Genomic DNA, 23,911 nt, shown 5'->3' on the forward strand with positions numbered 1-23,911 from the left:
CGTGACGACACATTCCGATATATGTGCAATCCTCCTACCTCATGGCTAACTTATTGCCTCTGGCTCTCGGCATAGGCAACGAAATTTTGACAATATTCCACGTTTCCAACTCTTTACTATTCTGCACTACAGTCCTTTTAAGCAGGTGACTAATATCTTGTCCGGTAAGCTTACGTTCAGGTTTGCATACCATGTGAACGATGCTTGGGTTGAACCAGCATTCTTCATTGAGACAACTGTGAATCTTACAACACGTGTGGAATTGAATCCAAGTCTCGTCCACAAAACGAGTCACATTCATTTTAATATGATCCAACAATATGAATTCGTGTGCATATTTGGTTTTGCTCAACCTTTAACGTATATGACACCTATCTTTGCACAATACCTTTTCAAAGTTAATTATTGGTGTAAAATATAGCAGACGCTTAATTATGATATACTAGTGGCTTCTATTTAACATGTCTTTAATCACTGTACATCCACAGCGCATTTTGCACTTTACCATTGTTTTCAGGTAACCTTCAAATGATTAATTTTATAGGGAAGTTCGTCCACATTTGAAGTCACTGCTTTCGTAATTGTTGGAAGTGAAAAAAAAAAAAAAGATTCCTTGGGAGAATTTCCATCAGCAATAAATCATACTGAATTGTAACAGTCCGATATTGCAAGATAGATGTATCTCCGAAAACAAAGATCATTATTCCACATCATGTATGAACATGAGTGCCAACTCTACGAGACAGGCCATTTCAGTTCACTTATAGGCTATGTGTGGAACCTGTTCTTTCGGCACTGTCCGAAAAAAAAAAAACAGACACCACACTTGATAGGTGCCTTGACGACAATTGATTTTCATTTCCGACCTCTTGCAGGAATCGGTGTGAGGTTTCGAGCAATGGGAGTAATAGATGGGGACACTACGTATGTAGAGTGTGGCAAGTTGGGAATTTGGGTTAGACGGAAAACATGCTTAAATGGCTGAAACGACAGCCGGCACGGCAGCTCAGCGTGTTCGGTCGGAGAGCAAGCTGGTCTCTGTAATAAAAAAAACTGAGTGAAGGCATCAACAACGAACTTCAACGGATGTCTCATGTGACGTCCGCTACGATCAAATAGAACGAACAAAATTGGATAAAAAAGGTGAAGGTAACCGCTCGTGTAAAGCAGGAAATCCTGGTTCTCACTTATTGTCTTTGAATTTATTTCAATGCTCGATTGCGGCTAATGTAGACATTTCAGTTTCGTCATATTTCACTTTGCATCATACGCCTAATGCCCTGTTTCTGCTCACCACATGTGCACTAGTAGCTCAGTTTTTCTCATTTGTTCAGAATATAATTTATGCAGATGTCCAATATCCTTTTTTTGATTTTTTATATGAGGCCAGACGCAACTTGGTTCAAAAATGGTTGAAATGGCTCTGAGCACTATGGGACTTAACATCTATGGTCATCAGTCCCCTAGAACTTAGAACTACTTAAACCTAACTAACCTAAGGACAGCACACAACACCCAGCCATCACGAGGCAGAGAAAATCCCTGACCCCGCCGGCAATCGAACCCGGGAACACTCGCGTGGGAAGCGAGAACGCTACCGCACGACCACGAGATGCGGGCAGACGCAACTTGGTAAGTAAGTTATATTTTGTGTCAGTCACAGTGATACACAGCGTGTGTTGGGAGAGGGACAGAGAATGTGTCCACTATAGTTTCAAATTATCTTAGACAAGTAAGTTTAATTTTCCCACTGTGGACGTGCAGCTATTACAAGAGGCAACAGTGTTGCTCAGAGTGGTAGAGCAACCCAGGGGTGAAAGGGGCCACTACGTTGCAGATGTGCTGGAGTGGCAGATTCTGAAGGCGGACGTGCTGGTTGGGGGTTTCTAGGGAGACACAGCTGCAAGATACAACGTATTTTATTCGTCTTGGATTACAACGTGGGAATGCTGTGAATTCGCCCTCTTCAGGCGCATGGTCCACGGGCGATGTGGTGACGCCGGAAGGCCGCGCCATGTGATGCCCGTCTGACGTTCACGTCGTGCTTTGCTGACGTTGTTCACCTCACTCAGCCGCAAGTGCAAGAGTTAGCATTATGCGGTCCCGAGTGAGGGGTGCCAGCGCACGTTTGTCTGCTAAATCCCCGTAGGCAGCCACAGCTACTGGGTTAGAAGCTTCCTGTGGTGTGGAGGGAAAGCGGCAGTTCTGCCCTAACAGCGAGCCGCTGTCCTCGAAGGCAGAACATCGGAGCTGCTGTGGCCCCTGAGGGATGACTCCCCGTCGTCACCATGGCGGTGGATTTACAATCGTGAGCTGGTCTGGTGGAGTTAGCCGACTAGACTGGTGTCGTCTGCTGCCTGGCCCATAGCGTGTTGACAACGGGCGGGAACACGATGTCGTGGAGGGTGCTGCCATACAGCACAAAACTGTGCTACAATCAGAGGGAATTTAAGTGATTAGTAAACACTTGTTCCGTCGTTACTATGCTTCCGGGCACCTCAGGGTCCCAACGGTGTGAGAATATACACACATCAAAAAATGTTTTGCATCACCCCGGTTCCCAGAACTCCTGAAGACAGACGTTGACTGTGGATATTGTATCACAGACACAGTCTCTTTGACTGTTCAGAGATGTTGCTAAGTCCGCCCTAAGATGTAAACAACCATGCATGAGCAGCGCCTATGAAACAGAGGGGGTCCGACAGCCCATCAGTTCCAATCATTCCACCAGGAAGGAGGTACACGGCTCGTGTTGTCTGTGGTTCAACCGTGCCTGAACGGTCAATACTGTGCTTCGATCGTCCTCATTGTTACGCTGTGGCCGGAAGGGCTCTCAACAAGGGAAGTACCCAGGCGTCTCGGAGTGAACCAAAACGACGGAGGGGGATACAGAGAGACAGGAACTGTCGATGACATGCCTCGCTCAGGCCCCCTAGAGCCTACTACCACAGTGGATGACCGCTTCCTATGGACTATGGCTCGGAGAAGCACTGACAGCAACGCCACTATGTTGAATAATGCTTTGCGTGCAGCCACAGGACGTCATGTTACGGTTCAAAATGAGCTCAATAGGCTGCATGGTGCGCAGCTTCACAACTTCACTCCCGACGTCCATGATGAGGTCCGGCTTTTCAACCACGACACCATGCAGCGCGGTGCAGATGAGCCCAACAATATGCCGAATGGACCGCTCAGGATTGGCATCACGTTCTCTTCACCGATGAGTGTCGCATACGCCTTCAACCAGACAATCGTCGGAGACGTGTTTGGAGGCAACTCGGTCAGGTTGAACGCCTTACACACACTGTCCGGCAAGTGCAGCAAGGTGGAGGTTCCCTGCTGTTTTGCGGTGGCATTATGTGGAGCCGACGAACGCCGCTGGTGGTCATGGAAGGCACCGTAATGGCTGTACGATACGTGAATGCCATCCTCCGCCTGATGTCTGAAGCATATTGGCGAGGCATTCGTCTTCATGACGACAATTCGCGCCCCCATCGTGCACATCTTGCGAATGACTTGCTTCAGGATAACGACATCGCTCGACTAGCCAGCATGTTCTCCAGACATGAACCCCATGGAACATGCGTGGGATGGGTTGAAAAGGGCTGTTTATGGACGACGTGACCCACCAACCACTCTAATGGATCCACGCCGAATTGCCGTTGAGGAGTGGGACTCTCTGGACCAAAAGTGCCTTGATGAACTTGTGGATAGTATGCCACGACGAACACAGGCATGCCTCAATGCAAGAGGACGTGCTACTGATTACTAGAGGTGCCGGTGTTTACAGCAATCTGGACCACCACCTCTGAAGGTCTCGTTGTATGGTGGTACTACATGCAATGTGTGGTTTTCATGAGCAATAAAAAGGGCGAAAATGATGTTTATGTTGATCTCTATTCCAATTTTCTGTACAGGTTCCGGAACTCTCGGAACCGAGGTGATGCAAAACTTTTTTTGGTGTGTTCTACAGGCCTGTCTGTCGTTGTAAAGCATTTATATGATGTCATCGTTAACTCGGATGCCTTGCGACGTACAAAGTCACTTGCGAAATTACTCATCAGCTTCTGCACCTGCCTGCATGCTTCACACTTGCCTGCCATGCTGTTGTTTCAATCCGCTAACGTTCAAAATTTAGCGACGGCGTTGCAGTGGATTACCCTAGAGACTGTCGATGTCTAGATGACGCCGGCAGACTTCGTTGCTCAATTGTCGGAAATATTCCCCCAATGAAATTTTTTCGGCCTAACGCTGATGGGGTATTTGGTTATAAACAGGTGAAAAAATGTTGGGGTTGACTGTACACAGCCATTACTAGTACAGATGAAAGAACTGCTTCCCCATTAAATTTACTTGGACACAGTTGAGCCACACAGGATAGCAACCTCAAGAAGCGGGATATAGAAAACCCAGATCCGACATATACAGCGAGAGCGCAAAACAACCCTAGTCGGCACCAGGTAACGAGACATTGTTACTAGCATGACAGTAATTCAGCTTCTCAAAATTTCTGGTCCCCTCTAACGAAAGACTGAAGCAGACTCCTGGATAACGTATACTAATAGTAGTACTTGTAATCCATTTACGAGTTTTTACCTCGATGTCAGCAAACGGCTGATATATAAACACTCTGACCTACCGACTACACCATTTGACAAGAAGTAAACCATAGATGGTGATCATAATAGTTGCTTGACGTGTTAACGTTATTAAAACTAAAGTAAATAAAAAGAAAATTAATTTTTAGCTTTCCGTCAACGACGACGTCTTTCCGGATGGGAGTAGAAACTCGAACTGGGAAACTATGGGGGAGGAATTAGGTCGCGTCTCTTTCAAAAGAAGTAACCCAGAACTTAAGGGAAAAACCTGAATGTCGATGGTAAAGTGTTACTTATTGTAGAAACCATATATTTTCTTTAATCTTCAACAAGATTTTCGTTAATGTTTGTAAAGAGCAAGTCTCCTGTGCATGTTTTTTCTGTACTAGTCTCTGTCTATAATAATAAAGTATTCTGTGACACCGTAGCGGAGATTTATCGATGATTAGCAATATTGAAATGGTCCTTTTCTGAAACAGAATAGAGTACGGAAAATTTTTTCTTCTTTTGGCTTAAGAGTACGAGCTGACTCTCTCTTCCTTTGGCATTCTCTCGTGCTCTGCCTTAGCGAATAGACATGCTGTGTAAGATGAGTTATAATAATTTAGTTTGATCGTTTTAGAGTAATTAAATATCGTATCTGTTAAGATTTTTTGCGATTATTTTTGAATTTTACCTCCTCCAAATTGGATAATTGACACGAGTTTTTGCCACAGAAATCAGAGGAGTCGGAAAATCGTTGTGAGGAGACGCAGTGACCGAAGGAGTATTGAATTCAGTTATTAATTTGTACTTTCTCTATAGCAATCAGTAATTCTGATCAACGTCCAATCGTTTTAATGTATGTTGTGATCATTCCCGACAAGATATGTTACAAATGGTTCGGTCATTCGTCGCCGAATGATGCTCTAGGTCTTTGTCCAGGTCAGACACTGCTCCCATGTTTTAATAATTAGTTACTTTGCCCATCTTGCAAAGACGTGTTGACCTCCAGACGAGATAATAAAGGTAAACTACAAAAGAACTTAAACTAAAAACTAAGGAGCAACATGTTAACGGCAATTCTACAGGATATGAGTCTAGTAACTTCATCACTGAACCATTAATTTGATTTTGTTTTTATGTATCTGTTATTTCCGTTCCAAAAAAATGTTCAAATGTGTGTGAAATCTTATGGTACTTAACTGCTAATGTCATCAGTCCCTAAGCTTAGACATTACTTAACCTAAATTATCCTAAGGACAAACACACACACCCATGCTTTCGGGAGGACTCGAACCTCCGCCGGGACCAGCCGCACAATCCATGACTGCAGCGCCCTAGACCGCACGGCTAATCCCGCGCGGCTTTCCATTCCACAGAAGGGACTTGCACAATAGCGGTCATGTTGTCGCTATTCAACCTTTGAATAAAACAAAATAGATTAATAAGAGTGAAAAAGATATGTATTGGAAACTTGATGAGATGTTTTTAATGTGTATAGTCCTGAATCCCGTAAAGATTAGGGTACTGTGGTTTCTCAGTAACTGATCTTGACGCAGAAGGGATTAGAAAAGAAGTGACATGAAAATGAACTTGTAATGAGTTTTAGAGGGGATCCAGAGACAGGGTGTGAATTGTAATAAGTAGGTATAATGGTATATGAATAGGCCTCGAGAGTGTCTTGTCAGGGAGGGTAAGGACGTCGAAATTATCCTGGAAAGGGAAAAAGACACGACGTTTATAGAGCACTGCAAGGTTGTGACACAGGTGCGTATTAAGTCAGTTCTAAAGGTAGGACTGTGTAGGAGATATAGGAGGGTTCCATTTTTCTGGGAACATAGGACAGACGAAAGTACTTGAGGTGTTTCAAAAGATGTATAAAAGTTGGTAAAGAATGCAAGTGTGGGAGGATATCACATATAGAAGGCTATGGTGAATGCAATATGTTCTACGGTTTCGAATAAATGGTAAAATTTGAGAGGGGCAGTTCCATGAAAGAACTACATAGGTGATGATGGGGCAGTTGTACTGTAGCTAAATATCGTATGTATGATAGCTGTATTAACATGAGAATATGCGGCTTATTTTGGAACACTAGGTAACAGAATGTGATTCACAACAAGAGAAAAAATATTATCAATTACTTGACATTGTCCAAGTGCGCATCTACGTCTGCACATACTCCGCAAGCGGAGGGTACCCGGTACCACTACTAGTCATTTTCCACTCGTAAATAGAGAGAGGGATAAACGACTGTGTATATGACTACGTCTGAGCCAGTATCTTACCTTCGCGGTCCTTGGGCGAAATGTATGTTGGCGGCAGTAGAATCATTTTGCACTCAGCTTCAAATGCCGGTTCTCTAAATTTTCTCAGGAGTGTTCCTCGAAAAGAACGTCGCTTTCCTTCGACGGATTCCCATTTGACTTCCCGAAGCACCTCAGGAACACTTCCGAATTATTCGAAACTACCAGTAACAAATCTAGCACCCGCCTCTGAACTGATTCGATGTATTCCTTTAATCCGACCTGGTGGGGATCCCAAACATTCGAACACTACTCAGTAACAGGTCTCACAAGTGTCGTTTGTGCGGTCACCTTTTCAAATGAACCGCAATTTCCTAAAATTCTCCCAATAAACATAAGTCAAGCATTCGCCTTCGCTTCATCTGTTCTCACACGCTTGTTCTATTTCATACTGCTTTGCAACGTTACGCCCAGATATTTAAACTGTATCAGGCAGGACACTACCAATGCTGCGTCCGAACATTACGAGTTTGTTTTCCGTACACATCTGCAATAACTTACATTTTTCTACATCTAGAGCCACTGCCATTTTTTAACCCAACTATAAATTTTGTCTAAGTCATCTTTATATCATCCAACAGTCACCCCGTACACTACAACATTATCAACAAACAACAGCAGATTGCTGCCCACCCTGTCCGCCAAATTATATGTGTATATGGAGAACAACAGCGGTCCTACCACACTTCCCCGTCACACTTCCTGGCGATACCCTCGTCTCTGATGAACACTCATCGTAGAGAACATACTGGGTTCTACACTACTGGCCATTAAAATTGCTACACCACGAAGATGACGTGATACAGACGCGAAATTTAACCGTCAGGAAGAACATGATGTAATATGCAAATGATTAGCTTTTCAGAGCATTCGCACAAGGTTGACGCCGGTGGCGACACCTACAACGTGCTGACATGAGGAAAGTTTCCAACCGATTACTCATACACAAACAGCAGTTGACCGGCCTTGCCTGGTGAAACGTAGTTGTGATGCCTCGTTTAAGGAGGAGAAATGCGTACCATCACGTTTCCGACTTTGATAAAGGTCGGATTGTAGCCTATCACGATTGCGGTTTATCGTATCGCGACATTGCTGCTCGCGTTGCTCGAGACCAGTGACTGTTAGCAGAATATGGAATCGGTGGGTTCAGGAGGGTAATATGGAACGCCGTGCTGGATCCCAACTGCCTCGTATCACTAACAGTCGAGATGACAGGCATCTTATCCGCATGGCTGCAACGGATCGTGCAGCCACGTCTCGATCCCTGAGTCAACAGATGGGGACGTTTGCAAGACAAAAACCATCTGCACGAACAGTTCGACGACGTTTGTACCCTTGACGCTGCATCACAGACAGGAGCGCCTGCGATGGTGTACTCAACGACGAACCTGGGTGCACGAATGGCAAAATGTGATTTTTTCGGATGAATCCAGATTCTGTTTACGGCATCATGATGGTCACATCCGTGTTTGGCGACATCGCGGTGAACGCACATTGGAAGCGTGTATTCGTCATCGCCATACTGGCGTATCACCCAGCGTAATGGTATGGGGTGCCATTGGTTACACGTCTCGGTCACCTCTCGTTCGCACTGACGGCACTTTGAACAGTGGACATTACATTTCAGATGTGTTACGACCCGTGGCTCTACCCTTCATTTAATCCCTGCGAAACCCTACATTTCAACAGGATAATGCACGACCGCATGTTGCATGTCCTGTAAGGGCCTTTCTGGATACAGAAAATGTTCGCCTGCTGCCCTGGCCAGCACATTCTCCAGATCTCTCACCAAATGAAAACGTCTGGTCAATGGTGGCCGAGCTACTGGTTCCAAGCTCTGTTCGACTGAATGCCCAGGAGTATCAAGGCCGTTATTACGGCCAGAGATGGTTGTTCTGGGTACTGATATCTCAGGATCTATGCATCCAAATTGCGTGAAAATGTAATCACATGTCAGTTTAGTATAATATATTTGTCCAATGAACACCCGTTTCGCTACGGTCGCAGGTTCGAATCCTGCCTTGGGCATGGATGTGTGTGATGTCCTTAGGTTAGTTAGGTTTAAGTAGTTCTAAGTTCTAGGGGACTGATGACCTCAGAAGTTAAGTCCCATAGTGCTCAGAGCCATTTGAACCATTTTGAATACCCGTTTATCATCTCCATTTCTTCTTGGTGTAGCAGTTTTAATGGCCAGTAGTGTATTATTTAAGAAGTCTTCGAACTACACATAGATCTGGGACCCTATTGTGTACGCTCGTACCTGCACTGGTGCACCGTGTCAATGCTTTCCGGAAATGTAGAAATATAGAATCTGCCTTTTGCCTTCATCCATAGTTCGCAGTATATTATGTGAGAAAGGGGCAAGCTGAGTTTTGCACTAGCGGTGCTTTCTGAAACCGTAATGTTTCTTAAGCTTCTCCGTCTCAAGAAAACTCGTGCTTAAATAATGAATGCGATGTGGGTTTGCAGGTGTCGGTGCACCGGACGAAGGAGGACGGGCCCTCGGAGTACCTGATGGTGATGAAGGGCGCCCCGGAGCGGCTGCTGGAGCGCTGCACCAGGGTGATGGTGGGGGAGGAGGAGCACCCCCTGGACCACAAGTGGCGGCTGGCCTGCCAGGAGGCGTACGGCCAGATGATGGCCATGGGCGAGCGCGTGCTCGGCTTCTGCGACCTGGCGCTGCCCCCAGACACCTACAAGCGCGGGTACGTCTTCGACGCCGAGAAGCAGAACTTCCCGCAAACGGGCATGCGCTTCGTGGGCTTCATGTCGCTCGTCGATCCACCGCGCCCCGGAGTTCTCGAGGTGAGATTCGTTACGATGCGAGTCGGTAGCGGCTACGTTTTAGCTACTCCGATGTTATGTCTTCATTGCTAGTGATAAGTTTGTGGAAGGCGGCCAGAGATGTCCGTCGCTGTACGAATCTGGACAGGCGAGCAAAAGATTAGGTAAAAAAAGTTGCAATTTTATAAATTTGTATGGTAGAACCTCACTGATCCGTTCCATACGGGATCATATAAAATTTATTGTTGGTAAGGCGGGTGCCAGGTTGAGATTCACTGGGAGAGTCCTTCGAAAATGTAGTCCATCAACAAAGGAGGTGGCTCACAAAACACTCGTTCGACCTATACTTGAGTATTGCTCATCATTGTGGGATCCGTACCAGGTCGGGTTGACAGAGGAGATAGAGAAGATCCAAAGAAGCGAGGCGCGTTTCGTCACAGGGTTATTTGGTAAGCGTGATAGCGTTACGGAGATGTTTAGCAAACTCAAGTGGCAAACTCTTCAGGAGAGGCGCTCTGCATCGCGGTGTACCTTGCGTTGTGTACATAGTTCCGCGTAGTCAGCGCATACACAACTTACCCACTAGAGCACGCCCCGCTAAGCACAACAGCGCAGGCGCAGCGCTCGTCCGTCTCCGCACTACGAGATGGCCCTGCCATAGAGACGGACCAAATTCTGCTTCCACCGATCCGCGTATTAATATGTAACGCAGCCAATGAGATTGCTGCAAATTCTGCTTCCACCGATCCACGTATTAATATGTAACGCAGCCAATGAGATTGCTCCTAACGTAGAACCTTTTCTCCTCACGGATCACACTCGCGCAGTGATACATGAACGCGCGAGGTATTATAACGAGTGTACAGACCTCCAATTACATCTAGAGGGTTGGATCCCCTCCTTCGAAAGCGTCAGATTGCAAAGCCTGGGCTACTCTCAGGGTGGAATCTCCGTCTTCGAAGATTGTGTGTGTCTGTCTGTCTGCCCGCTGCTGTCGCTGTTCGTTCGTTCGTTCGTTCGTTCGTCCGTCCGTCCGCCTGCTGGCTGTCCATCGCCGTCGTCGTAACCGCTGCCGCCGCCGCCGCCGCCGCCGCCTGCTGTTCGTCCGCCTGTTCGACGCCGACGCCGACGCCGACGCCGCCTGCTGTTCGCCGCTGCCCATCGCCGACGCCGACGCCGACGCCGCCTGCTGCACGTCCGTCTGTCCGTCGCCGTTCGTCTGCAATGAGTACTCCCACCTCCACCGTCATCTACACCTCCCCCTCCCCCTCTCCCACAGTCACTTCCTGGAGTGCCGCCTCTGGCCTCCCTCCTTCCACCTCCCCTTCCCTTCCTCCACTTACCCACCCCCCTATCTCCTCCCCTGCTGTATACCCACACCTCTACACCCTTCCTCCAGCCTCCACACCCTCAACAGCTCCCACTACTACCCCCGCCCTCACGTACGCCTCTGTTGCCGCCTCTGCTGCCGCCCCTCAGGTGGTTGGCTTCCCCTCTCTCACCGACCCCGTCGCTTCGTCTTCTGCATCTCCCGCACGCATCACGCTGCGCCGAGCCACCATCGCCACCACTGAACCAGCTGCTTCTCCCGGTGCCTCCACTACGCCACAGGGATCTGCCACCCGCCACCTCCCTCTCCTCCCCGTCCCTCTCCCCTCCTCCCAGCCTCCAGTCTCCAAAAAACCCCAAAAGCGCGTCCTTACCGACTCTGCTCCCGCCACTTCCCACAAAAAATCAACGCCACCTCCCCCTCCCCCTCCCCCTGCCGTCACCATGGACACCACCCCTCCTCCTGCCACCCCTACCTTGGCCCCCACCCTCCACACCTTTGTCCTGTCCACTCCCGATCCTAAGTTCCTCGACGCTCGTACCCTCACCAAGGAAATACGAAAGTACTTACCTGGTGCTCCCATCTCCCAACTCATTCCCCGCAGGGACTCAGTCCTTATCAAGTCCCCATCCCCATCATTTCACACAGACCTCCTGCGAAAACTCCCACGAGTTATGTTTGGCCCCCACGCCTCTCTGACACCCTTCCTTTCCGCTTCCACTCCTCGTCAGCCCCAGCCTCCCCGTCGCCCCCCCACCTACACCGCTGTGATCACCAAGCTCAGCCCGGTGATCACAGAGGATGAAGTGTTGGTAGAATTGAACTCCCACCCGGACTTGGACATCCGCTCTGCTCGCCGTATCCACAATGCCTCTGGTCCCACCTACCTCATGCGGGTATTCTCAGAGTCCGCCCCGTCCATAGACCATCTCCTCACCCAGGGTGCCCTGATATACCACCGTCGCCACCCTGTTGAATCCTCCAAATCCCCTCCCCAATCCTACCGTTGCCAACGGTGCCTGATGTACAATGACCACCTGACTCCCAACTGCAAAAACCCCCCCACCTGTCCCCATTGCAAGGCCTCCCACTTTCTCAAGAACTGCCCCAACCTCGCTGCTCCTCCTTCCTGTAATACCTGCAATGGCCCCCATCCCACATACTCCTACAAGTGTAAAGCTAAACCCCCTCCAGCCACCCCTGAACTTACAGTCCCAGTTCGTCCCGTCGATCCTCCTGTCCATCCTAACAATTCCCTCCGTCCACCCCCCACGGCCGAGGACATCATCCGGTTCATTACCGTTGTACTCCAAAACATTCACCCTTTTCAGCGCCCGCACACCTTCCAACAAATATCCCTTGCTGCTCGCTCTGTGTTCCACCTGAACACCTTCGCCACTTACTCCCACAACCAAGCCCACTTCACCTTCACCCGCCTCGACACCCTAGTTTAAGTCTCTTCCCTTCCCTCTCTTCCCTCCCTCCTTCCCGTCATGGCGCGGCACGAGTCTCGCATCCTCTTCCAGAACATTCGCTCCTTCCGCTCCAACAAATACCTCCTCATGCACACCCTCTCCCACCACCAGGTCGACGCCTTCCTCCTGAATGAAACCTTTCTCCAGCCCCACCATTCTGTCCGCTCCTCCCCCTATATCCTCCACCGCACTGATGCTCCTGGTCCTCGTGCGCAGGGTGGAGTCGCGATTGGCCACCTTAAGCATATCCCCGTCCGGCCACAACCTCTCCTCAATGACCCCACTGAACACCTTATCCTTAGCGTCTTCTTCCCCTCCCTCACCATTACCTGTGCCACCATCTATGTCCGCTCCACTGCTCCTCTTCCTTATGACTTCATCTCACACATTGATCACACCTTCTCCACCTATGTGATTGCCGCCGACCTCAACGTCCATAGCCGCACTCCTGCTGCCCTTCGGCGGTGGCATCAGTTCCTCTCCACAATCCAGGGTGACCTTGTTCCCATTCCCCAGCACACCCGACCCGAAAGTAACACCACCCCCGATGTTGTCATTGCCTCCGCCAACCTCCTTGGGCGTATCACTGTCGCCGTCCTTGACCCCACAGGTAGCGATCACCTCCCTGTCCTTCTCACCATAACGTCTGCAAACCGCCCCCCTCCAGCTCCGCAACCTGCACCCCCTCCCAAGGTCGTCCATGACTATCGCCGTGCCAACTGGGCTGCCTACCGGGACTCCATCTCCACCCAGGTCGAAAGCCACCCTCTTACCTATCGCCATCCTGACGACATCATCCGCGCCTCGTCCTTCCTTCAGACGGTAATTACTGACGCCGTGGAGGCCCATGTTCCTACTAAAACCATCCACCCACACCGTCCCACTCTCCCTCCACGGGCTGTCCTCCTCCTCCGTGAATCCCGCCGCCTCTATCGCTCCTTCCTCCGCACTCGTGACAGGGATACACTCCAACGCCACCGGCAAATACAGCGACACGTACGGAACCTTATTACAGCAACGAAACGCCGGGACTGGCGCCAGACCTGCACACGACTCAATGCCACCCTCCCTATCAACTCCTCCAAGTACTGGTCTGCCTTCCATCGTCTTACTGGTTCCCTTTCCGCTCCCCACTACCCCCTTCTCCATAACGATCGCCCCCTTCCAGACAACCTCAGTAAGGCCAACCACTTCGCTTCCCACCTTTCCGAGGTCTTCTCCATCCCCGATGATCCCCACTTTGATTATTCTCTTTTCCCCACCGTCATGGAACGTGCTGATACCTCAGTTGCTCCACTTGCTCCTAGTCTCCAGTACTTGGGGCAGTTGCCCCCCTCGGACGTCAACACTCCCATCACAGCACAAGACATTAAACTTCTCCTCCAGTCCAAACGCAACACGGCCCCTGGTCACGACTGTGTCACCTACCGTCACCTTCGAGAAAGCCCCTATTCCTTCCTAACTGTCCTCGCCCATCTCTATAATGTCATCCTCTCTACTGGCTTCTACCCTGACCTGTGGAAGACCTCCCGCGTCCTCCTCTTCCTCAAACCCAACAAACCCCCTTCTGCCGCCTCTTCCTATCGTCCCATCTGCCTCACCTCCGTCTTCAGTAAGGTCCTTGAATCCATCCTCTCCCACCGTATCCATCGGCACCTTGCTCAACACCACCTCCTCCCCCTTACCCAGTGTGGCTTCCGACCCTCCTTCTCTGCTGATGACCAACTCCTCAACCTTGTTCACCTTCTGTCCCTCCAGCTCAACTCCCGTCGCTCCGCCATTTTTGTTTCCCTTGACCTCCAAAATGCCTATGACCGTGTATGGCATCCCGGTCTCCTCTTTAAACTCCAAACCTACGCCCTGCCTATCAATTTTGTCCGTCTGGTCGCTTCCTTCCTCTCGCACCGTCCTTCCTATGTCGCCCTCCACAACACCAACTCCCGTATCTTTTATCCCACGGCTGGCGTCCCCCAGGGTTCTGTCCTCTCCCCTCTCCTTTATCTCTTGTATACAGCTGATATGCCCAAGCCACCCCCACCAGTTCACCTTCTCCAATATGCTGATGACACCGCCTTCCTGGCTCTCTATCCTACCCTTCAAAGGTCTCAACGTACCCTCCAAACCCACCTTAACCAGTTCACCACTTGGTGTAACCAGTGGCTCCTCCGTCTCAACCCCTCCAAAACCCAGGCAATCATCATAGGCCGTACCACTCGCTCCTTTCGCCTCCAAGATTTCTACCTCACCCTTTATGGTCGTCCTATCCAACTCACCCCCACCCTGAAATACCTTGGCCTCACCCTTGACCGACACCTCACCTGGACCCCTCATCTCCTGACCATCCAGCAGAAAGCCCATTCCCGCCTCCGCCTGCTGAAACTCCTGTCCGGCCGGACATGGGGATTGCATCCTTCTACCATCCTCCACACCTACAAATCCCTCATCCGTCCTATCCTCTGTTATGCCAGCGTCGCCTGGATCTCCGCCCCCACCCGCTTTTACAAGGCTCTCCAAATCCTTGAACGCCATGCGCTCCGCCTTGCCTTCCGTATCCGCCTTCCTTCCCCCACACGGCTCCTGTATGAACTGATCCCCTTCCCCCACCTCCTCTTGTTCCTCCAACATCTCCGCATCCTTTACATTGTTCGCAGGGTTGATCCCCCCCACCCTCTGGTTTCCTCCTTCCTCTCCACCCCCCGCCCGTTGCCGCGCCTCTATCGCTGTATCCCTCCCTCTCTCCACCTCCACACCCTCCATCTCCTTCATCAGGGCAATTTCCAACGCCTCCCCCTCCCGGATGACGAACTTCGCCGTGACATATACCCTTCCTTCCAACTATAACCCGGCCTTGTTCCCCCCCCCCTCCCCAGGGCCCCCTTCTCCTCTTTCCTCCTTCTCCCAGAGCGGATTCTCCTCCATCCCTCCCTCCCCTGAGACCCTGCACCCCATACTTGCCTCTCTCCTTCCCACATCCCTCCCTACCTGGCCCTCTTCCGAGCGCCCCCCTTTTCCCCTCCCCCATCTCTTCCCCTCCCTCCCTTCTTCAGGTCTCCCTCATCTCCTTGAACCTGGCAGATCCTCTGTATTGATCAACATCAGTGTGCCACGTCAGTGTTGTGTTTCGTGCTTTTCTCGTGTGCGTCAAGAGGTGTGATTTTAATTGTGTGCTGCCTTGAGGTTCGCCGTCAGTGCTACGCTGTGTGCTATGCCAGCCGTCAACACCTTTATGCTCCAGTCATACTGTGCCTTGTGTTTCTTTTAATCGTCGCAGTGTGTGGCTTTTTGTGTGTGCTACTTTTAAACAGTTTTTTATCTCCATTTTACAGTCACCCCGTTTTTTGTATATTGCCTTCCATGATGTTCTCCCTTTTTATATCTATGTTCGCCTTCTTCTCTCCTTTGCTGTTTTTAAATGTCTTCTATTGTTTTGTTCTATGTCTTTCGGCTGAAGAGCAGCGCATATGCTGCTGCCAGCCCGCCCCGATAGGGGAATTGAAATACAATAAAGAAAAAAAAAAAAAAAAAAAAAAACCTCCAATTAGTCAGCCTGGATTTGTCTGCAACAGTCTGTACGAGTTCTACATTTGTCTGTGCCAGTCTATAGTCAAGTTTCAGTCTGCGCCTAATAAGATTACCGTAGTCCTGTACACAGCCATGAAGATAAATGTATAGACACTTTTGTCAAGTATCAGAGATATATGTGGGAATAAGATAACGTACCAATACCAAAGGAACTTCAGATTGTCAATTGTAAATAGCATCCAGAACCAAGTTAAGTAATTTTTATGCTTGTTATTATTTTAATAAATGTGTGTGAAAATTCATCAAGTTCTGTTTAAAGTTGGTCACCGTCAATCTGCTACTCTAAGCGTGCAAGTGGCATTTCTATCGTCTGACCTAACGGCAGAAGATAAAGACGCCACGATAAGACCACGAGACATATTGCTGACACTCGCCTACTTCGTTAGAGCGACAAGTCAAATAATCTGATGGTGTGTGTACTGCAGGTCTTACAGTACGCACACCCCAGCTTGCTGTCCAGGTTTCGAGAGGGTGCATTTCTGGATGAGGTATCGTATATATTGCTTCCCCCTACGCATACCTCTCGAGGAGAGCACGAATGTAAAATTAGAGAGATTCGAGCGCGCACTGAGGCTTTCCGGCAGTCGTTCTTCCCGCGAACCATACGCGACTGGAACAGGAAAGGGAGGTATTGACAGTGACACGTAAAATGCCCTCCGCCACACACCGTTGGGTGGCTTTCGGAGTATAAATGTAGATGTAGATGGATCGGGAGCATGGTCGGGATGTAAAACAATTCGGATTACACAGTGCAGCAAATCTGAACTATCTGTCTTGGCGTGAGATGAAAGTATGTCTTCTTAACTAAATCACATACGCTGATAGCGGAAATGAAATCAGAAATGTTCCATCATGTACTAGTTTTTCCGGAAAATATGTGGCATGTATACCAATATCGAGAAACACTGAAACGATTCAGTAAAAATAGAGGAGGAATCTGTAGTTGATTAATATACCGGTCAAGTAATAAAATTAATCGATTGTATTACAGAACATAAAATAAAATGAAAATAACATCGAGAAAGCTAAATAAAGCTTGAAATTTACTTACAGGTTAGAAACTTTCCCTGGAAACTTTCCGTCTGTGGGTGAATGGTGAAACTTGTTTTGGGAGTTGTCCAGCAGAAATCTGCCAAACGATTTGGTGACCATCTTCCTAAATTTGGATAAGAAACTGTGCGTTTAGTTCTCTTGAGATTCCTATTACTTCCGCCAAACAAAAGTAGTAGTCTGTACTGTGAACTCTAGGTTCCCTCGACAACTGTGGAACGGCAAATGGCATAGATGGGTCGCTTCAATGCATCCAGCCTCTAAAATTGCTGGAACAACTTGAACAACAATCCTGTGGTGCCCAACACTTATCCTCATCTACCTTTGATTCAAAATAAAACTCGTATGTCATTTTGACGATCAGTGAAATGTGATGTCTGTGAGACTTAGTCTTAAACTCGCCACACACATAGCAAAAAATATTTGGTTCAAAATGGTTCAAATGGCTCTGAGCACTATGGGACTTAACAGCTGAGGTCATCAGTCCCCTAGAACTTAGAACTGGCTCTGAGCACTATGGGACTCAACTGCTGAGGTCATTAGTCCCCTAGAACTTAGAACTAGTTAAACCTAACTAACCTAAGGACATCACACACATCCATGCCCGAGGCAGGATTCGAACCTGCGACCGTAGCAGTCGCGCGGTTCCGGACTGCGCGCCTAGAACCGCGAGACCACCGCGGCCGGCCAAAATATTTGGAGAATTAAGTTACTGCCTAGACATCCCTGAGTATAACAAACATGCAAACACGCACACACAATATTCTTGAAGGTAGCGAATGTACACCCGTCAAAAATCGATATCATGTGATTTCACAGTGAGATAGTCGATTGACTGGTGCAACTGCAACTTCCATTTACCTACCCCAAGTGGCTATCTCCCCCTCCCCTCTCTACTCGCACCAATAGGCAATAACATTCTTAAAATAACAGATTGTGACAAGCGCAGCGACAACACAAATAAAGCAGTCGAGCGCAGATAAAATTGCGTTTCGAGAAAAAAGTTTAGGTGATAGCGAACAATGGTTTTCACCGTGATCGTCAGGGCACTGAACTACATAAAAACCTCGTATTTTTATTCTGCTACAGATTTCACTGTCGCACTGTGTAAAAAAAGAAACGAATGGAAATTGTCGACACACTAAAATATATTGCGCCAAAATGTAATGTACAGTAGTGCCCGTACTCGAAAATACGTATGTATCGCAAGGCAAAATATTGTTACTGTGAGTGAAAATTTAGCAACTGTACGTACCTTATGATAGGACTGCACTGGCGCACAACAGAGTCACTGTATGGCGTATGCAGTTAAAGTTCTTGCAGGGACCATTTTGTAGTTTAAGTCAGATTCACGAATGTTATGCACTTTATCAGAGAACAGCTTAAGCTCTTTAATAAAGTTTTCAAACTTCGTAACAAATTCATTGGCACATTCCTCCCAAGCAGACAGCTTCTCGCTGGAACGAATTACATTTCGAACATCGTGTCGTTTTTTCCACAGATATGGCCAGCTTTCACTCGCTGTAAACTTTTCATTTTCATTGCCTCCATCTAATTTTTCGCCCAAATCAGTGACTTTTTTGTCATGATTAGTGCAGATGACCAAGTTCTTTTTCTTCTCTTCTGTTCAGACCACACCAACAAAGCATTGTTTGGAATTTCCCTTTCGTGCTTATTTAAAGTCTTGCATGTTTTCAGTCCGTTGTTATAATCAATCGTCATTGTGTGACTTTCAAGAGTTTTCCTATTTTTTCTCCAGTCTTTAACAGCTGTTACCCTAACATCTACCTCACTTGCAGTGTTTTGAATAGACTCGTCTCTGTCTAACATTAAAAGTACTTTCCGTTTCCCCGCTGAATACAGTGTCACATGGTTATGTTTAATTGAGGGCATAATTTAACTTTTAGACACTTTAATACGTATGAAGAGCACTGTCACTTTTTTGTAAAAAGTCTGTGCGCACAGTAACATTTGTTGATCGAGTTAGAAATAGTTATTTCATAGTAAAGCTGATCAACCTACCGCACCTATCATCAGTCAGCTGCCTACTGACCCGTGTCGCGGACGATGAGTCACTGACATGTCCAAACAAACACCGGAAAATGGATAGTCGGACAGTGAGGGCAGTCGGACCATCCGAGATCGGAATAGCGGGTTTCTACCGTACTCAACTAGTGCGAAAGAACGGATACGCTGTTGACAATCTGTGGCAGAAACGGCTAGCTATAAGCAGAGCCTCGACATGGCCGTGAGTCTAACCACATTGCATGTTTACCGGCGAAGTTAACTATCAACAGTTCGGTGTAACGTTCGGCATCAACTGGCAACTAGATGTGGTCTTGAACTAAAAGTCTGACGCCCAGCTGGCCGCCGCTTACAGCACCGCCCTCGTCGTCTGCATTGGTCGGTGGCTTTGAGGTTCTTCACTGGCGGCGATCTTCAAAGCGCCGCTCGCGGCGCCCCCAGGAATCTTCGAACAACATGGGATTCGCACTTGATAACTGAGACACTTTACAGCATACTTCTCCGTGTTATGTCACTTTACAAACTATTCCATTGCTTCACAAAGGATTTTACGTGCGTATTTTACGTGTATGCGTTGGGCAGCTTTGAACCTCTGTATCTCGGAAACGGATAAAGACATGAAGAAAATTTTCGAAGTTGTTCAAGATCAGTATCTTAGGAATACACGGAAAAAATGTTATCCATTTGCTGTGCGTAGCCCTCTTGGATCCATAGACTGGCTTTTTAGTACGCTGTTGACGGCGAAAACATATTTAAAAACCTTTTTTGTGGGGTTCTCTGAGGAACCTCTGTGAACTAACCGATTTGCTCCATTTACGTAAGCAACTGTACTGTAGAATAGCGACACTAAAACGATCGTTTTATTGGGTATACAAATACTCCCTCCATAACCGTTGACCTACCTTTTTGTCACCAAAAAACCCGATATATGAGCACCGGAAAACCCCGATTGCCGGCCGCGGTGGTCTAGCGGTTCTAGGCGCTCAGTCCGGAACCGCGCGACTGCTACGGTCGCACGTTCGAATCCTGCCTCGGGCATGGATGTGTGTGATGTCCTTAGGTTAGTTAGGTTTAAGTAGTTCTAAGTTCTAGGGGACTGATGACCACAGATGTTAAGTCCCATAGTGCTCAGAGCCATTTGAACCAAACCCCGATTTTATGCGGTGTCTTTTTGGCGTTTTGGAACGTATTAGGTACGCATGCTGTCGCATGCATACCGATTCGGCTACAGAGACAGGATTTCAGAGCTTTAAAGCCAGCACAGTCTAGCGGTGTACACTGGCGCAGCTACAATACTCAAAATTCCCGAACGGTAACAGTCACCAGCCGGAGGCGGCAGTTCTGTTCCTTTTCGCAGCAGTGGGTTGGAAACACGTTATCGTGATTGAACCTGCTACACCTACCTCTTATTTTTACAGCTACACAAATAATTTTTCAGTTCTACAGTATGCAGACTATGGGTTTACCACAATTGACGTTGGTTCAGAGGGTCGATTTGATAGTTAAATATGTTAGTAAATACTTAATTAGATACAAAGGTAAGGTATGGAACAGCTTAAATAAGCGCTCAAAGGGAAATAATTGGGTATGTTGTAGTGCAGGACGAGGTACGTCCGTTGGTTGAAAATGTAGCGCGACATTTTATGCAGCAGCAAGTTTCTAACGAGCATGGCAACAAACATACCAATTATGGAAGTATCGAGCAGGAGCTTTTGGTTTGTTGGGAAAAAAAAACATTTCGGGTATTCAGAAATGCTTTCGCATTTAAAATACGGACCGAAGACAATGTGGTGAAGTTTGCGTATGTATTCCACAGTTAGTTGTCAGTAAACTGGCAGTTCTTGGCGTTTAGTAGAGTTAAAATCAAAGGAGGAATACTTTCGGGCAGAAGGAAAATGAGATGAAGAGACCAGGTGACCGAGGATCTACACCTCATTAAAGTGTCACATTGTACCTTGTGACAGCGATTTTGTGTGACGGATTGGTAATGCTAGTAAATTAGTATGGTAAAGTGAGCATTTAGCAAAGCGATGAGCGCCGCTGCGTTCATTTAATTAATTATTTCATTATTCATTTCCTTTGTCATCCTCATTATGTTGTTATAAATTATAGAATTATTGATTTCGGGAACGTCTGCAGAGGAGCTGTAGGACAGAGATGTAAGCTTTACTTAGATTTTGGTGCCAACCTAACTCTTGTGGGGAAGTGACAAAGATGCATCTGTAGTAGTAGTCTTCGAGGCTTGGAGGATCCCCTTCCCCCCCTCCCGTTCCGCCTTAGGGAAGAGCTGACTGACCGTTAGAAGCGCACCGCCATTCTTCGACATTCGGTTCCTGTTCTGGCTAGAGGGTGGACAGAAGCTATGAACGGCTCCGTAATGTAGTTTGCAATCGTTGAAGAGGATGGGTGTATTATTGTTAAGATGATTACTCCGTTCTCTTTCAACAAAATTACGGTAAGGATTACGTGACGACCATCGTTTGTCGTAATTTTGCACATGATCAGAAGATGGTGTTTTGTCGAGAGCATGGAGCGCAATGGAGTCCAGTAATACAAAGTCAATCTTCAGCACATTTGGAATTATATGAATTCTGTCCTCAGTAATCTTGCTTTTAATGATTAACGTAAATTAGTACGCCAAATATCAAACGATTTTTTTTTACAATGGGCCTCACTCAGCGTGTTCGATACAACCATGTGGTCGCCAAAGTAGAATAAAAGATAGTAGAGATTATAGCACGATTTCTGGTTTGGCGTTTTTCGTGTGAACTTTGTGAGATACTTAAATAAAGTATGCCACGACGAATATAGGCATGCATCGATGAAAGAGGATGTGCTACTGGGTATTAGAGGTACCGGTGTGTACAGCAATCTGGACAACCAACTCTGAACGTCTCGCTGTATGGCGGTACAATATGCTAAGAGTGGTTTTCATGATGAATAAAAATGGCGGAAATGATGCTTATGTTGATCTCTGTTCCAGTTTCCTGTACAGGTTCCATATCTCTCGGAACCGAGGAGATCCAAAACTTTTTTTGATGTGTGTATTTTAAAGTTACGTCGTTCTTGTCTTCAGGTCAGTGTACACTGCGAACCCCCGACTTGTTAACTATCTGAAGAATTCATTAATCTTCCAAGAAACCAGGTGTTGCCAATTCCGATCTTTTAAGGCTTTTATTGCGCCATTAAATACAACGCATATTCGATGACAAGTGTTTTGTTACAGGAGATCTTCTAGGTAACCAATAACAAGGTTTTTCCCATACATACATACACTACTGGCCATTAAAATTGCTACACCAAGAAGAGATGCAGATGATAAACGGGTATTCATTGGACAAATATATTATACTAGTGAAACGTCCCCTTTGAACAATTATACATGACTGTCCTTAAACTGACATACAATATTTTTAGCGCAACGCAATCTGACTTTCAAAATTCCCTACAAAAGAATGGCCCTGACTAACATTAAACTATACCTTTCACAAATCACTTACCTCACAAAAATCTTCGCTGCTCAAGCTACTGCAATACAGGGAGCGCCACTACTGCCAGCTAAATAAAAGATTCAAACTACTGAAGGCACTAACTACTGATAGGGATAGTTAGCAAATGAAAGATATTAATAGAGAACAAACAATGTATTTACCTTGATATCATCATATATAAATATAGCAGTTCATGACAAATTTCAAAACTCCGCCCTCTCTCTCCCCACATCCACCACTGCTGGCGGCTCACCTCCAACTGCCCAACGCTACGCGCTGTTCACATCCAGCTGCCGCTGCCCAACACTACAATGACAGACAACAATGCAAACCAGCCACAGACTGCACACAGCACAGCCAGTGATTTTCAGAGCGCTACGTGGCGTTACCAATATAAGAACCTAAACAGCCTACTTACATAAAGAAAACATAAACAGCATACTTACATAGCCCCCATGCTCCCCACAAAAAATTTTTACAAATGGTGTTGGGCACTGGCCAATACAGATTTGACAAAAATTTTTTCACAATTACAGTAACAAAGATATAAAATGCACACACTTATTGATACAATGTTGGTCAAAAGCTAAAATTTTCTCACAGTCCATAAAGATAGTCCTGATCATTCATCATAATAGTAATTACAGTGTTTTTCCTTTTTTTTTTTTTTTTCAAAGTCTGAACAGTAAAAGAGAATGCACACAAAAGTAGTGGATTTCCATGCAGGTTTGAAGAAGTAGTGTTGTCCTTCCAAAGGAAAGACAGTGCTGACTCTCGACATGCAGACGGGTAATGGGCCACAACAGAGCAAACCCACAGCAGAGTCAGTCGTAGTTTGGAAGAATATTGGTAGGTAGGTCATCACAGAGCAGACCCACTGGAGTCTTGGTAGAGAGTATGGTATTGGTGGGCCACCAGAGGTGCAGACCCACTGCAGACCTTGTAGAAATAATGGCGTTGGTGGGTCATCAAAGATGCAGACCCACTGTAGTCCTTGTAGAGATGGCCAGCAGCCATCTGTTGTGACTGTGCAGGTGCACAATCACCACTGAAGAGTCTTGCGGATAATATAGCAAATCCATAAACCACCACTTGTGCACTCACAAAGTTTTCGGAACTGTCCTTAGAACCAACAATGCTGTTATCCAGTCCCTTGCTGAATTATTAACACACGTGCAAACACTAACAGTCCCTACTTCTCACATATTGTCCATATACTATGACCAACAGAAATGTGTGCAGTGAAATGTAACTTACAAGTTAATAATAAGATGAACTGGTGTCAATT

General features: G+C 47.2%; 1 protein-coding gene across 1 annotated transcript in view; it reads left to right on the top strand.

Moving 5' to 3' along the window:
- Nucleotides 1-23,911, top strand: part of LOC124788141 (sodium/potassium-transporting ATPase subunit alpha-2-like) — a 168,033-nt gene that overhangs the window by 48,493 nt on the left and 95,629 nt on the right. Inside the window, exon 4 of the mRNA XM_047255323.1 lies at nt 9,356-9,691. Coding sequence (XP_047111279.1) covers nt 9,356-9,691 — 336 coding nt within the window. The remainder of the gene's footprint in view (nt 1-9,355; nt 9,692-23,911) is intronic.

This window comes from Schistocerca piceifrons, chromosome 1 (genome assembly GCF_021461385.2).
Source record: "Schistocerca piceifrons isolate TAMUIC-IGC-003096 chromosome 1, iqSchPice1.1, whole genome shotgun sequence".
Classification (NCBI taxonomy): Eukaryota; Metazoa; Arthropoda; class Insecta; order Orthoptera; family Acrididae; genus Schistocerca; species Schistocerca piceifrons.